The following is a 14,644-nucleotide window of genomic DNA, read 5'->3' as shown; positions in this document are numbered from 1 at the left end:
ATTAAAATGATTTGCCATGATATTATTTATGATGATGATGATGATGATGATGATGATCAACTTATCATTATTATTATTATATTACTACTGAATATATGTTTTATGTACGGTGAGAAAGTGTTCATTTGCATTATTTTCCAGACATTGCTAATAAGCTGCCCGGCTAGTGGAAAGTGTTCATTTCTCTGGCACTGCGTTGAAATTGACGCCTTCTCTCCAACTGTCTCATACTGTACAAGTTGGAGTTTCAGAAAGAAAATGACGACCAGGCGTGGAGAAGCGAAATTTTCAATCACAAAATTGATCGAATCCGCCTCGCTTGAGAACACGCCCGTTGTTGGTCGCCAGTCGGTTGCTTTTTTGCTCAAATTATTTCCAAATTGCAGAAATTCACAGGGTAAGATTTGAATTTTTATTTTTCCATTTTCCTCTTCGATCTTGAACATTTCTTTTCTGCGATGTACTGTACGTGTGACGAATTTGAGAAAAAACAGTTGTTTCTTCATCATTATTTCGAATTTCATCTTTTAGTCAGTTTGAGCTGCAGTTGTTAAGGCAATTGGTATAGTTTCATTTTTTTAAATGAAATTTATTTTTCACTATTGTATAATATTGTAAATTGTAATAAACTGTGTAATAACTGTTTTCTCGTCGTCTGTCGGAGTGAGATAGAAATTATGAATTTTGCATTTTTTATCCATTAATTTTTTTTCTCATGAATCTTGGCATAATTGTACAGTATATGTGAATTTTAATAGGTTGTGGTGTGGCATTTTCAATTTGTGTACATTTTTCTTCTTGGAACATGAGAAGAATGTTTTATTAATCAACTATGTAACTATGTGAAATGATTTTTGGCAGTTTGGTGCGCAATTGCGCAACAATTGCACGTTTGTACCAATCATTCAAACATTCATTTTTATATATTCAAAGAAAAATGTTTTCAAAATTAAATTTTTCAACCAGCAATGCTCAATATATATATATATATATATATATATATATATTTATTTATTTATTTATTTTTTACACTGCTTTAATAATCCTTTACTTGACGAATAACAAATTCGATACTTTTTATTGGTAATTAATTTTTCCTTTCAAGTTCAAATAGAAATTATATTCAAAGAATAAATTTTTCATCATTTCGTAATTGGATATCAAAAGGGTTGAATTGGACGAGTATATTATGTACGCGTATTTGTAATTCTTGTCGTACAGCGAGGTAAAAAAAATTGACTTATTATTGGTGAGGAAGGAGGCGAAGATTATTTTTATCATCATTCTAGAGGAAAATTAGAAATATCAATTCCAATGTCAGCAGTGACTTGACAGACGGACAAGCGAGCACGCGATAGCTTTATATATTATTATTGAATCGATCACACACACACATGCACTCGCACATTTGCACCGGTATGGCACAATTCTACACGTCGGTAAAAATTTATTATATTAATTTGTCTCTGTTCATAAAATTGGATTATTGAAAAAAAAATTGTCTCTTCTGCATTTCATTTTACATATCGACTGTTGATTGTGTGAATTATCTCACATCTGTCTCTATAAATAACGTGATGTTAGTTTACTGAGGTTTCTTCTCGTTCAGTTATTCATTCATCCCATACTTTTTTTGTCAGTTTTATGAAATTTATTCAAAAGCGGTAGCATATCATTTTGATTTTTATACTCATATACTTCTTCAACTGTTTATTGTAGAAGATCCGACACAAAATTGGTTCGTTTGTTTGTTGAGCAATTTCATTTGACTGTCGTTCAATTAAAAATTTCCACCAACTTTTAAAATATCATTTTTCACAAATTAATTTTTTTAAATTAAAATTGATTTCTTCTTCTTCTTCTTCTTTTTGATTTCCATCTATGGTCAGGCGAATTTGGAGGATTTGAAAGATTTTCGGCAGTTTTATTTTTAGCTTTACCCAAAAGCTGCGCATAATTGGTGAATTGAACTGCAGTTGAAACAAAATTTGTTGACAATTTTGTTTGATTATTGTTGTTTCGCGTTCAGCTTTCGAACAATCCAAGAAATTATTATTCCCTGGAAAAATTCCAATGCAGACTGACTAAATTTTTGTCGTATGTCTGTTGAAATTATTAATATTGTTAATTTTTTGTGAAATTTTGTTGTTGAAAATCAATTGCATAATTTCTCGATAAATTTTTTCCACTTCATCTTCAGTAATATTTTATTGAGTATGAATGCGGTTTTTTTTCTCTGCTACTTCTGGTGAAGAAGAGTTTCAGTAGAGAGAGAGTAGCGAACAAGCTAAATAAATAGCGATCATTTTTCATTTCTACATGTTGAGCATTTTTAATTTTTATATAAAAAAATTGTCCGAACGTACACACCACTTTGACGACAGCACTGCCTTGTAATTAGAGGTAATTGAAGTGTACTTGGTGGTGTTGGTGATTTTCTCCTTATTATCGATTGAACGCTCTTCGGGGTATTAGTACGTTTGCACAAATACACGTTTTTAATTGCTTTCCACACGTACAGCGATGTACATGGAAAATTATTCATCGACTAAAATGATCAACTTGCTTGAAAAATTGCGCTTTTCTATCTTGGGAAATATGTATATATTTTTTTTCAATATTTATCTTATCTTTTGTCATTTGATACTTCATTTTTCAAAGGTAGTTCTTTATTTATTTATTTATTTGTTTAGTGATATTTTTTTTCCACAAAAATTCCAACTGTTCGTTTTACTGTTATAATTTGAGAGTACATGGAATTTTTAATTTAAACCAAAATGCCAACTTTAGCTACACTTGGTTTATTTCATCTTTATAATTTTATATAATAAGACTTGGTTGTTGTTGTTGTTTTTCTTTGAATGCAATTCTGTTGCCTGTTTTGTGATGTTTTTTTTTAATGCTGCTGATCGATTGTATTGTATGTAGTTAGCTGGATTTTTTTCTTTTCTTTTCATGCTGCAAATTTTATTTGCCACATTTTTGTTCCTATTCAACTATGAACTTTCGTTTTGATCAAATGATCAAAAAAAAGTGCATTGTATCGTTATCGATATAAAAAAGAAATGTCTAATTTATAATTATCATCATCTTTGTTGTGCTTGATTTGTGAAGCCTTGAAAGTTGCAAATTTTATCGACGGCAATTAGGGAATAAAAGGAACAGAGTTTTTGATGTTCACTTTTGAAGACGTATGAAAAGAATGAAATTTAAAAATTTCAATAGCCGTACTTGAAGAAAGTACAGTTTATCGTTTTTGACATTATCATTCTATTGTAACTGTAAGTTTGTAGTTTTATTTTATTTTTTTAATTATAAAATTTTCTAATCGATAATGTTTCGTGTAATAAATAATTAATAAAAAAAAGAGAGAAAGAAAAGAAAAGAATAACACTAGTGGGATTGATGACATTTATTGAACAAAAGAAGAATTACCATACGAACGAGCGATGTACAAAAATGACAAGCAAGTTCAATTGTTTGAAAGAGAAGAAGTGAAGAGAAAAAAAATAAACAATGATGGTGACGATGATTGAGATTATTGTTATTGGTATTGTTGTCAGTGATGAATGGACCTTTCAAAATGACGTTGTCAAAGGGGAGAATGGATAAAATGGATGGTATTATTATTATTATTTATTTATTTATTTATTTATTTTTGGCAATTTCGAGTTGATTTGGTCGACAGTTGGTAAGTGATCAAAGGCAAAGTGAAATGTCAAATGTTTACGATCAGTTGGTGGGATAGGGACGTCAGAATTCGCATGGATTGATAATTTCCAAGTCAGCAGCCCAAGCAGCTTTTTAGTAGCAGTAACAGCAACGGAGGCCTCCGCCGAAATCGATTTGGTCATGAGAATGAGGAAATTGCGCTTTCCGTTTTAATTCGTCTCCACACACGCATACACTAGTCGGCTATTTGGAAAATAAGTTCAAAGGTTATTTATTAGTTGGTTGTTTAGTGTTTGTTTGTTTGTTTGTTTGTTGTTGAGCAATTTTTTTTTGTAAAATTGTTCGAAAATGTGATTTTCATATTGGTCCAGTGTCAATTTTTATTGTGTGTTAAAGTGTGCGATTGAACGAATGAATGGTGGAAGAACAAGAGTGATCAATTGCAATTCTCACTTCTTCCATCGATCCTATTTTTGGCAGTAATTGTCGAATAATAACGAAAGGGGATTTATTTATTTCTTTTGTTTTATTCACAAATGATTTATTTATTTCATTGGCTGCTTCGACAATTACAACTTGTCAACAATGGGATTGTTATTTTGCCTGCTTGCTTGTTATTTGGGTTCACTTTTGCACAAGTGAAACGCTTCGAATCCACTTTATCAATTGTCCAGTTGGTCAGTCAATTTTATTCGATTACATCCCTCCTTTTCACTTGGAAACGGTTCCAAAAAGTAGTCGCTTTTCGGCTGCATTTTCCAATCACTTTTTCTCTCTGGTCAGCATTTTTGAACTGGTTGAACAGAAATTATTATTATTATTAATTTTTTTTGTTATTCAAGTTGCATTTTTTTTGAAATTTTCATATTTTTTTTCCAATACAACAATCACCGAGCATATTCTTCGACGATATTCGGCTCGGCGGCGATTCGATTTGCCACCAAATTGGTCGGTCTTGTTTCGGCACAATTGCTTCTCGTTAACTTTCTCTCTGCTCCACCATTCCAACTTTTCCCACTGAATGAATATGCTCTTTAATTCTGAACTACTTATTCCACAACTTGGTATTTTTTGCTTTCCATTTTCCCTTTAATATATTTCATATACGATTTTCAACAATTGTTCTACAGTAAGAATTTTTCAACAGTTTTCTCGTCGAAGTTTGTTGGTTTTTTTGTCTTATTTTCTCTATTTTCGAAAAGTTCTCTAAAATCAACGAATCAATAAAGCGCGAGAAGAAGAATTTGTTTATTCAACTTGCAATGTTGACTTCGGCTACAGTTGTTTTTTGCTTGGTCTGTTTTTTTCATTTTCGACGTTTTTTTTCTTTCTAACATTTCTCTTTTTCTGTTATACTTTATGAAATTTGCGTTGAAATATTATTTTCAAAAAGTTTTTTTGCGAATATACTAATGAATAATAATAATACAGCTTGGTTCGACCGTGTTCGAGAATCGACGCGTGTGTTGTATACACGTACAAGCTGCTGTAGTGGTGGTGGTAGATAGATTCATTTCAGTTTTGTTCATTTTAGCCTTGTCAACTGAAGCAGCAGTTTGAAGTTTAAATCGAAGCAAGCAACAACAACAAAGCAGTTGATGCTGCAAAGCAACAATACAATAAGCATTACTAAAAGAAGAAGAAGAAGAAGCTGAAGCTGAATGTTGGGTGCCAGCAGTAGCAGCAGCGATGAGGAAGACAACGAACCCGGCGTCGGGGCTTGGGAACGCGATGAGCGCACTTTGACGCCCAGTCCTCGACCGGCGCCGTTTGGCGGCAGTCTTCTGTCCGTACGGTCGCCGAGTTTGGTCGACTCGGACCGCGTCAGTCTTGGGGAGCCGAGCCGCAGCACCAGCGGCGGCACATGCTTCCTTGGTCAGCCGACCGCCGCCCTGGCCGAATCCCGTTCCTCGTCCATACGGTCATTGGTGTTGGACAACAGGCAAGCTGCATCCGCTTCTGCCTCTACAACTGTCGAAGGGGAAAAGTAAGTTTTTGAAAAATTATTAATAATTTCTAAATTTCACTATTTGTATTATTTTTTTTCATTCCATTCGTTATGAGTTTCTGTTTTCCTTTTGCTTTTATTTCAATTTTGAACCATCTAGTCGAATTGCATGTGTGGATGGATCAGTCAATTCTGTTCTTGAAGATAGATGGTTGGCGAGATGCGCATCGTTTGTTCTGCTATTAGTTGTATGATCACAAGTGGTTTCGCGTTGTGAATGAATAATTGCACATTGGCAATGTTCATTTTTCATGGATATTCGAAGGGAAAAAGTTTTCCCTTCTTCCCAACCCTTCTTCCCTCTTTCAATCATTTCCAATTTCTATTGAACCGAAAATTGTTCCTCTTCACCTAATCAATTTCGCGATTTGGTCGATTCTTATCAACTTTCCAACAATGATAATTATCATCATCATCATCATCATAATGCTTACATTTGTGGCTTATTTCTGGCGCCTATGCGTGCACATACGCTTGAGGACGTGAAGTATTTGTTTGCTAACTTTTCAATAGCGTCGCCGTTGGAGATAGATGAATTTGCTCCCCTCACGGCGATGAGTTGCCATTTTGATGATGATGTTGCCTTTTGATATAGCATGTGAACGGTGAACAGTGGAAACGCATTCATTTTATATACGGCTGATTTCGCTTTAATGCAAATCACTTTTCTCCATCTCTTCCTTTTACTCGACATTATTTAAACCGTTCTTCTCTCACTTCCAGTTGTGGGGATAAGATAAAAGCACACTGTGTTGTCATACATGTGCTCGACAAGGGGATAAATTGTGTGAAATTGGTGTTTATTTATTAAATGAGGCATAGTTTTGGTTTTTTTTTCCAAAAATTTCTCGTTAGCTTGGTTTTTCAATTTGCTCATTTGTCTTTTTCTTCTTCTTCAGGTCGAATAATTGTTGTCGCTTTATTATTTCTCAAATATTTAATTTATCCCCTCCCCTCCAGTCTGAACGAACAAGATGGGAAAATCAATAATCATTGCTTGTGATGATAATATTGAAATTTTCAATGCTGGCATCAGTTTTTCGTTTCGTTTGAAAGAAACGTGTCACAGCTATGCAAATTTACAAGTTTATCAGACGTTGATTTTGTTGAAATCTGAATATCGTGGAAAAAAATTGGAATTATTTTTCGGCAATCGCAATTTACCCACTGGGGCGTTTTATTTGTGTGCTAATTTGTTATTGTGTAGGAAAGTTCGACGCGTTCGTTTCTGGGAACAACGAAACAGTTCGCTTTCAGATTCGAGCATAAAAAGTTGTCCACTTATTAATTGTTGTTCAATTGAGAATCAGCACTGTGCATGGTGTAATAATACGATTGTAATCAAATCTGTAGATTGTATAAATAAAAATATATCTGTTTCTTGGGCAATTCATTCTTTTCGATTGATTTCGTCATATCCAGGGGAGTTGCTGTCTGTTCTTTTTGGGGAGGGGGAGGGGGGGGGAGAAGAAGAAGAGAAAAATCGATGGATGGTTGGTTGCTTTTCATTTTCACCGGTCGGTCACTTGTATTGATCGAGTGACCGAAAAACCATTGGCAAAGGGCATTTTTGCATTGTTGTTTTATTTTTTCTTTTACTTCAACAAATGCTTTTGAAAGCAAAGCAAGACCAATCACGCACACACACACAGAGATACAGATACTCTTATTTTCTTCTATTATGAAATATATATATATATATATATATATATATATGTATTTATTTATTTACAACTTGTTTGGTAATTTGAATAATTTCAGGGGATCTGCTGGAAAAAAAGTTAACAATTTTTGTTATTTTTTCTTTGCTCACAGGGTGAAAAGTGAAGAAGATGATGAGGAAAAAGAACGAAAGACGAGGTTGCAAATTTACGTGTTCGTCGCCCGGTGCGTGGCTTATCATTTCAATTCGAAGCAGCCGATCGACATGGTCCGTCGCCAGTGTAAAATCAACCACCAAGAATTGGCCCGTATCCGCGAACGTTTTTCGAGCTTTCTACGGGGCGAGATTCAGATCGTCGTCGACGAAGCGTTCACCAACGCCATACAGTCCTATTATGACGTGTTCTTGTTGTCCGACCGGGTGGTCAATGTGGTCTCGGCTGGTGGGTTCTCTTCCATCGATTTTCGCGACGTGTTCCGGTGCACCGTTGACCGTCGTCTGCGCAGTTTGCCCGAAATCAACGGTCTCAGCAAGGAGACGGTCATGAATTCTTGGATGGCCAAATTCGACTTCATCTACCGGGTCGAAGATGAACTGTGCAGCCGCCGACCGCCGAAAAGCCGTACCGGTGGTCAAATTGTCGATCTGATCATGACTAACGAACAAATATACGACATGATGCAGGCCATATTGGATGTCAAGAAATTCGAACATCAGCTCATATACAATGCTCTTCAGGTGAACCCTTTATTATTATTATTTTTGTTGGAATGATTTTGTCGTTTCCAGCTCGACAATACCGACGAACAAGCCGCTTCAATAAGAAGAGAATTGGACAGTCGAATGCAACTTGTTCAAGAAATGGCTCGTGTAAGAATACATACATACATACATACGTATATATATCTATACATACATTGTTTATTTTCACGTCATCAGGACAGAAAATTGATGCCCAAGTTCGTTGTCAAAGATATGGAAACGTTGTACCTGGACGAAGTACGAGCATCGATTAATTTGTTGATTTCAAATCTTGAATCGGTACCCGTCAATCCGAAACAATCATCCGCAAAGCGTACATTTAAGCGTCGCTCACGATCCAGGTGATGATTCCAATTCACATTTCCAATGATGATCTGTTGGAAAATTTTTCTCATAATCTGCTGTTGTTATTAATAATAATTAATTTTATTTCAGGCAACGAAACTGTGGATCCCAGGAGACGTTTCTTTTCAACAGGTTGGCAAGGCTGTTGTGTCGAATTGTTGCTTTTTGTTTTGACTTGTGTCCTGTGTTGTGGCAGTTTGCTGTTTGTTGTATTGGAGAGGGGTTTAGTAAAGATTGGTTTAGGTAAGAACCACAGAATTTCATAAATTTACCTATGTAAAATAATTTCCAAATTACACACACGCGTGTATATATGCATATATACATATATGTATATCTTTTTTGCAGTTTAAAGGTTACTTTAGTTGGTGCTGGATGTGAATGGATCGGTTTTTTTGTTTTGCACGAGACCGCATTACGCAATAATAATAATAATGATCATGTTAAAAGTTCAAAACTGTTTCACATTTTCCATTACTCATAATACGATGGTCTATTGGTTACATATTTATTTTTTGCAAACATATTTTACATTGCAAGTTTTCATTTTGCAGTTTGAAACGACGCTCCTCTACCCATTCTACCAATAAAATTGACGGTGATGAAAATGAATTAGTTTTGACAAAAAGTGATGTGGTGCTTCATTTTAATCTTGAAGTATGTGTATTTTTAGAATTTTTCCCAATTTATTTAATTTCTTTTTAAATTTATTATTTCAGGTAGTGGTCATGGAAGCACAGAATTTGAAATCTGTACCGCCGAACAAAGTAGTCTATTGCACGATGGAGGTCGAAGGTAGTGGCAAATTGCAAACTGGAAGTGCTGAAGCTGCCAATCCAACGTGAATTTATTTTTCTTTTTTGCAAGTTATTTTTCTCTGCATAATTCCCCTTGTCGGTTTTAGATGGGATACTCAAGGCGATTTTACCACTCAACATCCTCTTCCTACAGTTAAAGTGAAATTATACGCGGAAAATTCAGGCGTTCTTGCTTTTGAAGATAAAGAATTGGGCAAGGTATGCAGTATGCATCATGTATTGAGACGAAAAAAAATGCAGAAATACGACATAAAACACCAACATGCATTGTACAATTACTTATACATTGTGTAATGTAATTTATTTTTGTTATAAATTTTGGGTTGTCATTCGTCCGTCGCCGAACAGTTCACGATCGCCAGAATGGTATAAAATGACCGTGCCGAAAGGATTGAGCGATCAAAATTTGCGCATACGAATCGCTATTCGAATGGAAAAGCCTCAAAATTTGAAATACTGCGGGTAAGAAGATGAATTTTTTTGTAGATTCTTTTTTTGCTTTTGCTTTTAACAACGGGAATGGGAAATTTTACTTTTTCTAGATATTGTTATGTTCTGGGTAAAGTTGTATGGAAGCATTGGAAAAAACGCTATATCTGCCTTATTCAGGTGAAATGTCTTTTTCTTTATTTGTTTTTTTGAACAAAAAAGGTAATCCTATAATTTACTTCACCTTCCAGGTATCTCAGTATACATTTGCAATGTGTAATTACAAAGAACGCTCAAGTGAACCGGCAGAATTTATGCAATTGGACGGTTTTACGGTTGATTATGCGGAGCCGGATCCGGGTACGCATAATGAATTAATTCACATGTTGCTTTTGTTGTTGCTGCTTGTACTCAATATTTTTTCATTTGCATTTCAGAATTGTTCTCTTTGGGCGGAAAGTATTTTTTCAGTGCCTTAAAAGAAGGTGAAGAGATCAAATTTGCTACAGATGATGACAACGAACGGCACATGTGGGTCCAAGCGTTGTACAGAGCAACTGGTCAAGCTCACAAGCCAGTGCCATCTAAAGTGGACAGCACTTTTTCTAAACCTCAATCTGGTGGTAACTCAACCCAATTATTCAATTGCTCACAATTGTAGCGCATTTTCAATCAATATTCATTGTTGTTGAATTTTTTTTTTCTTTTGCAATTTTTAAAATTTCCTCTACTCTATTATTAGACGAACAGGCGAAGAAATTGGGCATTGATGAATTTATCCAAGCTGATCCGGTGAAAAGTCCACATGAACAGTACTTTGCTTTGCTGCAGTCGCTCACTTTGAATTATCGCCTGAATGAACCCATATGTTCGTTGGTAAACATTTTCCGGTGAAATGAGAATAAAAAATCACTTGGGATGAGAGGGTGGGGAGGGGGGTTGCATATCTGGCCGATTGGTTCTCTCGTTCGTTCACTGGTGTGTGTACTTGGCATTTTTTAGGGTTGGTTTTCACCGGCTCAGATATTTATGCTCGACGAATACTGCGCTCGTTATATGGTTCGTGGCTGCCACAGGAACGTCTGCTTGTTGAACGATTTGCTGAACAAAGCGGAAAGTGACCACGTCATCGATCCAACCCTGTTGCATTACAGTTTTGCTTTTTGCGCTTCGCATGTTCATGGAAACAGGTAGCTTTTTTAAATGTAAAAAAGCAAAAATGCTATTTTTCAATCTCAATACACAATAATCAGAAATTGCACATATATGAGAATATATGTTTTTATTTGTTTATTTCTTGCGCTTACGGAACAATTTATATGTTAATTAAGGCCTGACGGTGTTGGTACTGTGACGTTGAACGAACGTGATCGATTCAATCAAGTGAAATCACGTTTGCGTGCCTTGCTTGAAAAGCAGATCACCAATTTCAGGTATTCTTTTTCACTTAATTGTATAATTTATGAAATAATAAAAAATGAAATTTTGTTTCTCAGGCACTGCTTTCCATTTGGTCGGCCTGAAGGTGCACTCAAAGCAACACTGTCACTTTTGGAGAGAGTATGTGATGAAAATGATAAATTTCCATTCAGTCCATTTACATTAATTAATTGTCCAGTATTAATTGTAATTATTGATATTTGTTGATTTTCTTTTTCAGGTATTGATGAAAGATACTCAGGGTTCTTTGGGATCAGAAGAAGTTCACAACGTTGTGAAAAGATGCTTGGAAAATGCAGCGTTGGTCAATTACACGCAAATATGTTCTGAAGTATCACTCGAAGGTGACAACAAATGTTTGATGTTGTTAATTTTCCGTTTGCATAAGTGGATTAATAATTTGTGTGTGTGTGTGTGTGTGTGTGTGTGTGTAAATTAATTTATTTCTTTCGCCCTTTTTCAGAACGTATTGCCAGTGGAATTTCACCGGCAGCTCGAATTGATGATTTGATTCGAATTGCGGAAATGTGCGTTGATCTTTTGAAAGAGATCGATGAATATCATGCTGAGGTATATGTAATTTCAATTTCGATGCTTTTTTTAAAATCAAAAAATTTGTTGTTGTGTTTGGAATTTTCAGGCTTTTGCTTGGTACAGCGAATTGTTGGTTGAACATGCCGAAACGTATTGGTCTCTATTTTTGGTCGACATGCAAGCTGCCCTGGCTGTTCAACCGCCCGACACGTGGGACGCATTTCCGCTGTTCGAATTGCTCAACGATTACTTATGCCAAGACGGTGAGCAGCAGCAGTTTGTTATCTTGAAAGTTTTTAATTAATTAATTAATTAATTAATTAATCAAGATTGATGATTGAATTTTCTTTCAATTTTCTCACAGGTCAATTGAAGAAAGGAATTTTTCATTCGAAATTGTTAGCCATTTTTGCACCAATTGTGGTGCGTTATGTCGATCTCATGGAACACTCGATTGAATTGTCCATAGAGAAAGAATTTCCCAAAGAAAAATGGGAAGTGAAAAAGTAATATATCTATCTATATATATATCTGTTTGCCAAGTTATTATTTTTGATGTCTATTGAATTTTGGGGATTTTTTTTCTATGCAGTCACGGGTGTGTCACGTCCGAGGATATATTTTGGAAGCTCGAATCGTTGCAGTCGTTTACCACCAATTTGCATTGGCCAGAAGAAGAGTTCGCCAGTCATTTGGAGGATCGCATGAAGCGCATGGCTTCGGATATGATTATGAAATGTGCTGAAAAGTAAATTGTAATAATTATTATCGACAAGCGGTGTCATTGTTGGTTGGTTTTTTTTTAATTTTCAGAACTATGGCTGTTTTTGAACAATGGTTGGGAAGAGCGAAGCGGAACACGGATTACATTTTGCCCACCGAAGTTTGCGTAATGGTGAACGTGATTTTCGACGCCAAAGAACGAGTAAATAGAAGCAATTTTCTTCTTTCCTTATATTATATTGCTTGCCGATTGTTTGGTTCTTCTCTTTTGTCTCTCTTCAGATAACAAGCAGACATTTTTTCCATTTTTTAGGCATTGAAACTTTGTGGCGGCGATGGTGGTGATATTGTAAGTAGTACTGCTAGTAGTATTAGTAGTTCATTTTATGTTGTTGTTCTTTCGACCTTTTTCATAAATTTATTCTTTGTTCAATTAATCAGTTTCAAGCATATTAATTTTTTTTCTGTATTTGTAGCAGCGGTATCAGAATGCGGTGGATTTAAGTTTGGACAAAATTTTGGAAACTATGGAGAAGTTGATTGTTGAAAAGGCAACAATTATTTATTTATATATATATATGCTGTGCATGAGTGATAAATTTGCACGAATGTTCAGTTTTTTTTTGCTTGCTTGCTTGCTTTTTCAGCTGTTGGCAGTTTTGGAAAGTACTTTGGTGAAAATGGCCAGATATGACGAAGGAAATCCAATTGGCACAATTTTGTCAATTGCAGTAAGTTTTATTTTAATTAATTATTGTTCATTTTTATTCCCTGTGCGGTAATTGTAGTGGAAATTTCTCCTTTCAAATTTCATCACTTATCATCTTATTAATAATCATGTTTAATATTTGATTTGATTTGTAAAATATTTGTTTTTTTAATTTTCAAGTTTCAAATATCACTTTTGATAGTTGTTTCAATTTAGCCAAAACCGAACAACATATTCGCCAAAGTAAGCATAAGTGTTGTAATTTTGCGCATATATAATATGTGTGGTTGTTGTTGTTGTTGGTTTTTGTGGATTACATTTTTTATCAGATTGAAATCGAATCTCATTTTTTATTGGAAAATTTTTTTTCAGGTGAAATCGATGGTTACTGAAGCTCCAATGCTTGTCCAATCCCAGTCACCGCCAAAACAAGTACAGGGCACTAACAGTATAGAAGTAGCGTTGAGATTTTTTTTTACAATTTTAGCGTCCAGTAACCAAAGCACCCAGTGCTAGTCACTTGGGACACAGTTACATTGAATTCATGCGTATATCGTTAGAACAGCTCAGGCAGTTGGTCACTGATGAGCTGTTTGTTACTCATCTGTTCGAAGTAATTAATATAATATATATATTTGACATTTCTCGAGCATGAACAAAAATTATTTAATTGTTCCACATTTGAATTACTACGTCAGTCAAATTTCCATTTATTCCACATTTGATAATTTTAAGGTTTGGTACAGTGGTCAGTTGCAGTTGATTAACAACTGGCTGACTGAACGGCACGATCGATCATTGTCAGCTTATCAACTTACCTGCCTCAGCTATTTGATGAAGGTGAGAAGAAGAGAGCTGTTTTTTTTGTTCGTCGATATTATTAACTCTACTAACAGCAGCAACCTTTTTTATTATTGCATCATCATTATCATAATCATTATTCAGTTATTTTTTCTTTTATTATTTGTAATGAATTTTGAATGCTGCTTCTATTTTCAAATGTGCACACTTTATTTTATTCATTGATTTGTTGGTCTTTTTTAGAAAATATATTCCGACTACGAACTGCAAGGTATTGACGAGGAGAAGCTGAATTTGAAATCGTACGCAAGCATCTGCAAACGTTTGCATTTGGAAGAAACGAACGCCTCTCTATCGGAAAGCTCTGGTCGATCTCGATTTTCATTTATTTGACAAACAAGCAAACGAATAAATGCACACGTCGTTGTTCTTTTTTCGTATAATTTAATCAATTTTGAATTTTTGTTTATTTATTTGTTTGTTTGTTTGTTTGTTTGTTTTCCCGCTTTTCTTGCCTTTTTCATTTTTTTTCTTTCTCTTTGTGCATACACATTTTTTCAACCAATGTTTGTCAGTGTTACACGTCAGTGTGTATACTCGTTTGTATATGTATATATATATATATATATATATGTATATCTGTGCTGGTGTGTTAAAATGCGCACAAAAACATTGGGAGACAAAATTCTGCAGACAGAACAAAAATAGCACAACAATTTGTACAAATTGAATGCCAACCA

At 34.8% G+C, this 14,644-nt stretch overlaps 4 protein-coding genes across 4 annotated transcripts; 3 read left to right on the top strand and 1 right to left on the bottom strand.

Annotated features, from left to right (window-relative positions):
* Positions 1-6: 6 nt before the first annotated feature.
* Tsp_04377 (conserved hypothetical protein) lies at positions 7-408 on the top strand. Its single transcript, XM_003375142.1, has one exon. It carries the CDS (start codon positions 7-9, stop codon positions 406-408), a length of 402 nt encoding a protein of 133 aa, XP_003375190.1.
* A 4,673-nt stretch (positions 409-5,081) lies between these two features.
* On the bottom strand, positions 5,082-5,625 carry Tsp_04376 (conserved hypothetical protein). The gene is made up of 2 exons (XM_003375141.1): positions 5,593-5,625; positions 5,082-5,564 (listed from the first exon to the last, which is right to left on the bottom strand). Exons 1-2 carry the CDS (start codon positions 5,623-5,625, stop codon positions 5,082-5,084), a joined length of 516 nt encoding a protein of 171 aa, XP_003375189.1.
* Positions 5,626-7,394: 1,769 nt separating this feature from the next.
* On the top strand, positions 7,395-9,562 carry Tsp_04375 (calcium-dependent secretion activator). Its single transcript, XM_003375140.1, is given in 9 exon segments — positions 7,395-7,422; positions 7,442-7,460; positions 7,496-8,081; positions 8,133-8,446; positions 8,541-8,693; positions 8,799-8,909; positions 9,005-9,107; positions 9,170-9,291; positions 9,355-9,562. The coding sequence occupies 9 exon segments, from the start codon at positions 7,395-7,397 to the stop codon at positions 9,560-9,562; spliced, it is 1,644 nt and encodes a 547-aa protein (XP_003375188.1).
* Positions 9,563-9,641: 79 nt separating this feature from the next.
* Tsp_04374 (calcium-dependent secretion activator 1) lies at positions 9,642-14,297 on the top strand. Its single transcript, XM_003375139.1, has 21 exons — positions 9,642-9,730; positions 9,811-9,877; positions 9,949-10,057; positions 10,135-10,320; positions 10,440-10,573; positions 10,700-10,887; positions 11,029-11,130; positions 11,194-11,257; positions 11,358-11,481; positions 11,601-11,707; positions 11,778-11,947; positions 12,001-12,177; positions 12,264-12,419; positions 12,485-12,596; positions 12,708-12,762; positions 12,871-12,929; positions 13,042-13,125; positions 13,476-13,559; positions 13,591-13,716; positions 13,839-13,943; positions 14,148-14,297. Exons 1-21 carry the CDS (start codon positions 9,642-9,644, stop codon positions 14,295-14,297), a joined length of 2,448 nt encoding a protein of 815 aa, XP_003375187.1.
* Positions 14,298-14,644: the final 347 nt, after the last annotated feature.

Source organism: Trichinella spiralis (assembly GCF_000181795.1).
Source record: "Trichinella spiralis strain ISS 195 chromosome Unknown Scfld5, whole genome shotgun sequence".
Taxonomy (NCBI): domain Eukaryota; kingdom Metazoa; phylum Nematoda; class Enoplea; order Trichinellida; family Trichinellidae; genus Trichinella; species Trichinella spiralis.
Note: the sequence above shows the minus strand (reverse complement) of the source record. Positions and strands in the feature narration are given on the sequence as shown.

Excerpts from the sequence above, each read along its gene's own strand:
- Tsp_04377 (XM_003375142.1), top strand. The coding sequence starts at position 7 with ATGATTTGCCATGATATTATTTATGATGATGATGATGATGATGATGAT.
- Tsp_04376 (XM_003375141.1), bottom strand. The coding sequence starts at position 5,625 with ATGCAGCTTGCCTGTTGTCCAACACCAATGACC. Across the intron at positions 5,565-5,592 it reads GTTGTCCAACACCAATGACC|GGCGGCGGTCGGCTGACCAA; the intron begins GTATGGACGAGG and ends GGATTCGGCCAG.
- Tsp_04375 (XM_003375140.1), top strand. The coding sequence starts at position 7,395 with ATGTATTTATTTATTTACAACTTGTTTG. Across the intron at positions 8,082-8,132 it reads TCATATACAATGCTCTTCAG|CTCGACAATACCGACGAACA; the intron begins GTGAACCCTTTA and ends TGTCGTTTCCAG. Across the intron at positions 8,910-9,004 it reads CATGTTAAAAGTTCAAAACT|TTTGAAACGACGCTCCTCTA; the intron begins GTTTCACATTTT and ends TTCATTTTGCAG.
- Tsp_04374 (XM_003375139.1), top strand. The coding sequence starts at position 9,642 with ATGACCGTGCCGAAAGGATTGAGCGATCAAAATTTGCGCATACGAATC. Across the intron at positions 11,948-12,000 it reads CAAGACGGTGAGCAGCAGCA|ATTGATGATTGAATTTTCTT; the intron begins GTTTGTTATCTT and ends TAATTAATCAAG. Across the intron at positions 12,420-12,484 it reads ATTATGAAATGTGCTGAAAA|AACTATGGCTGTTTTTGAAC; the intron begins GTAAATTGTAAT and ends TTTAATTTTCAG.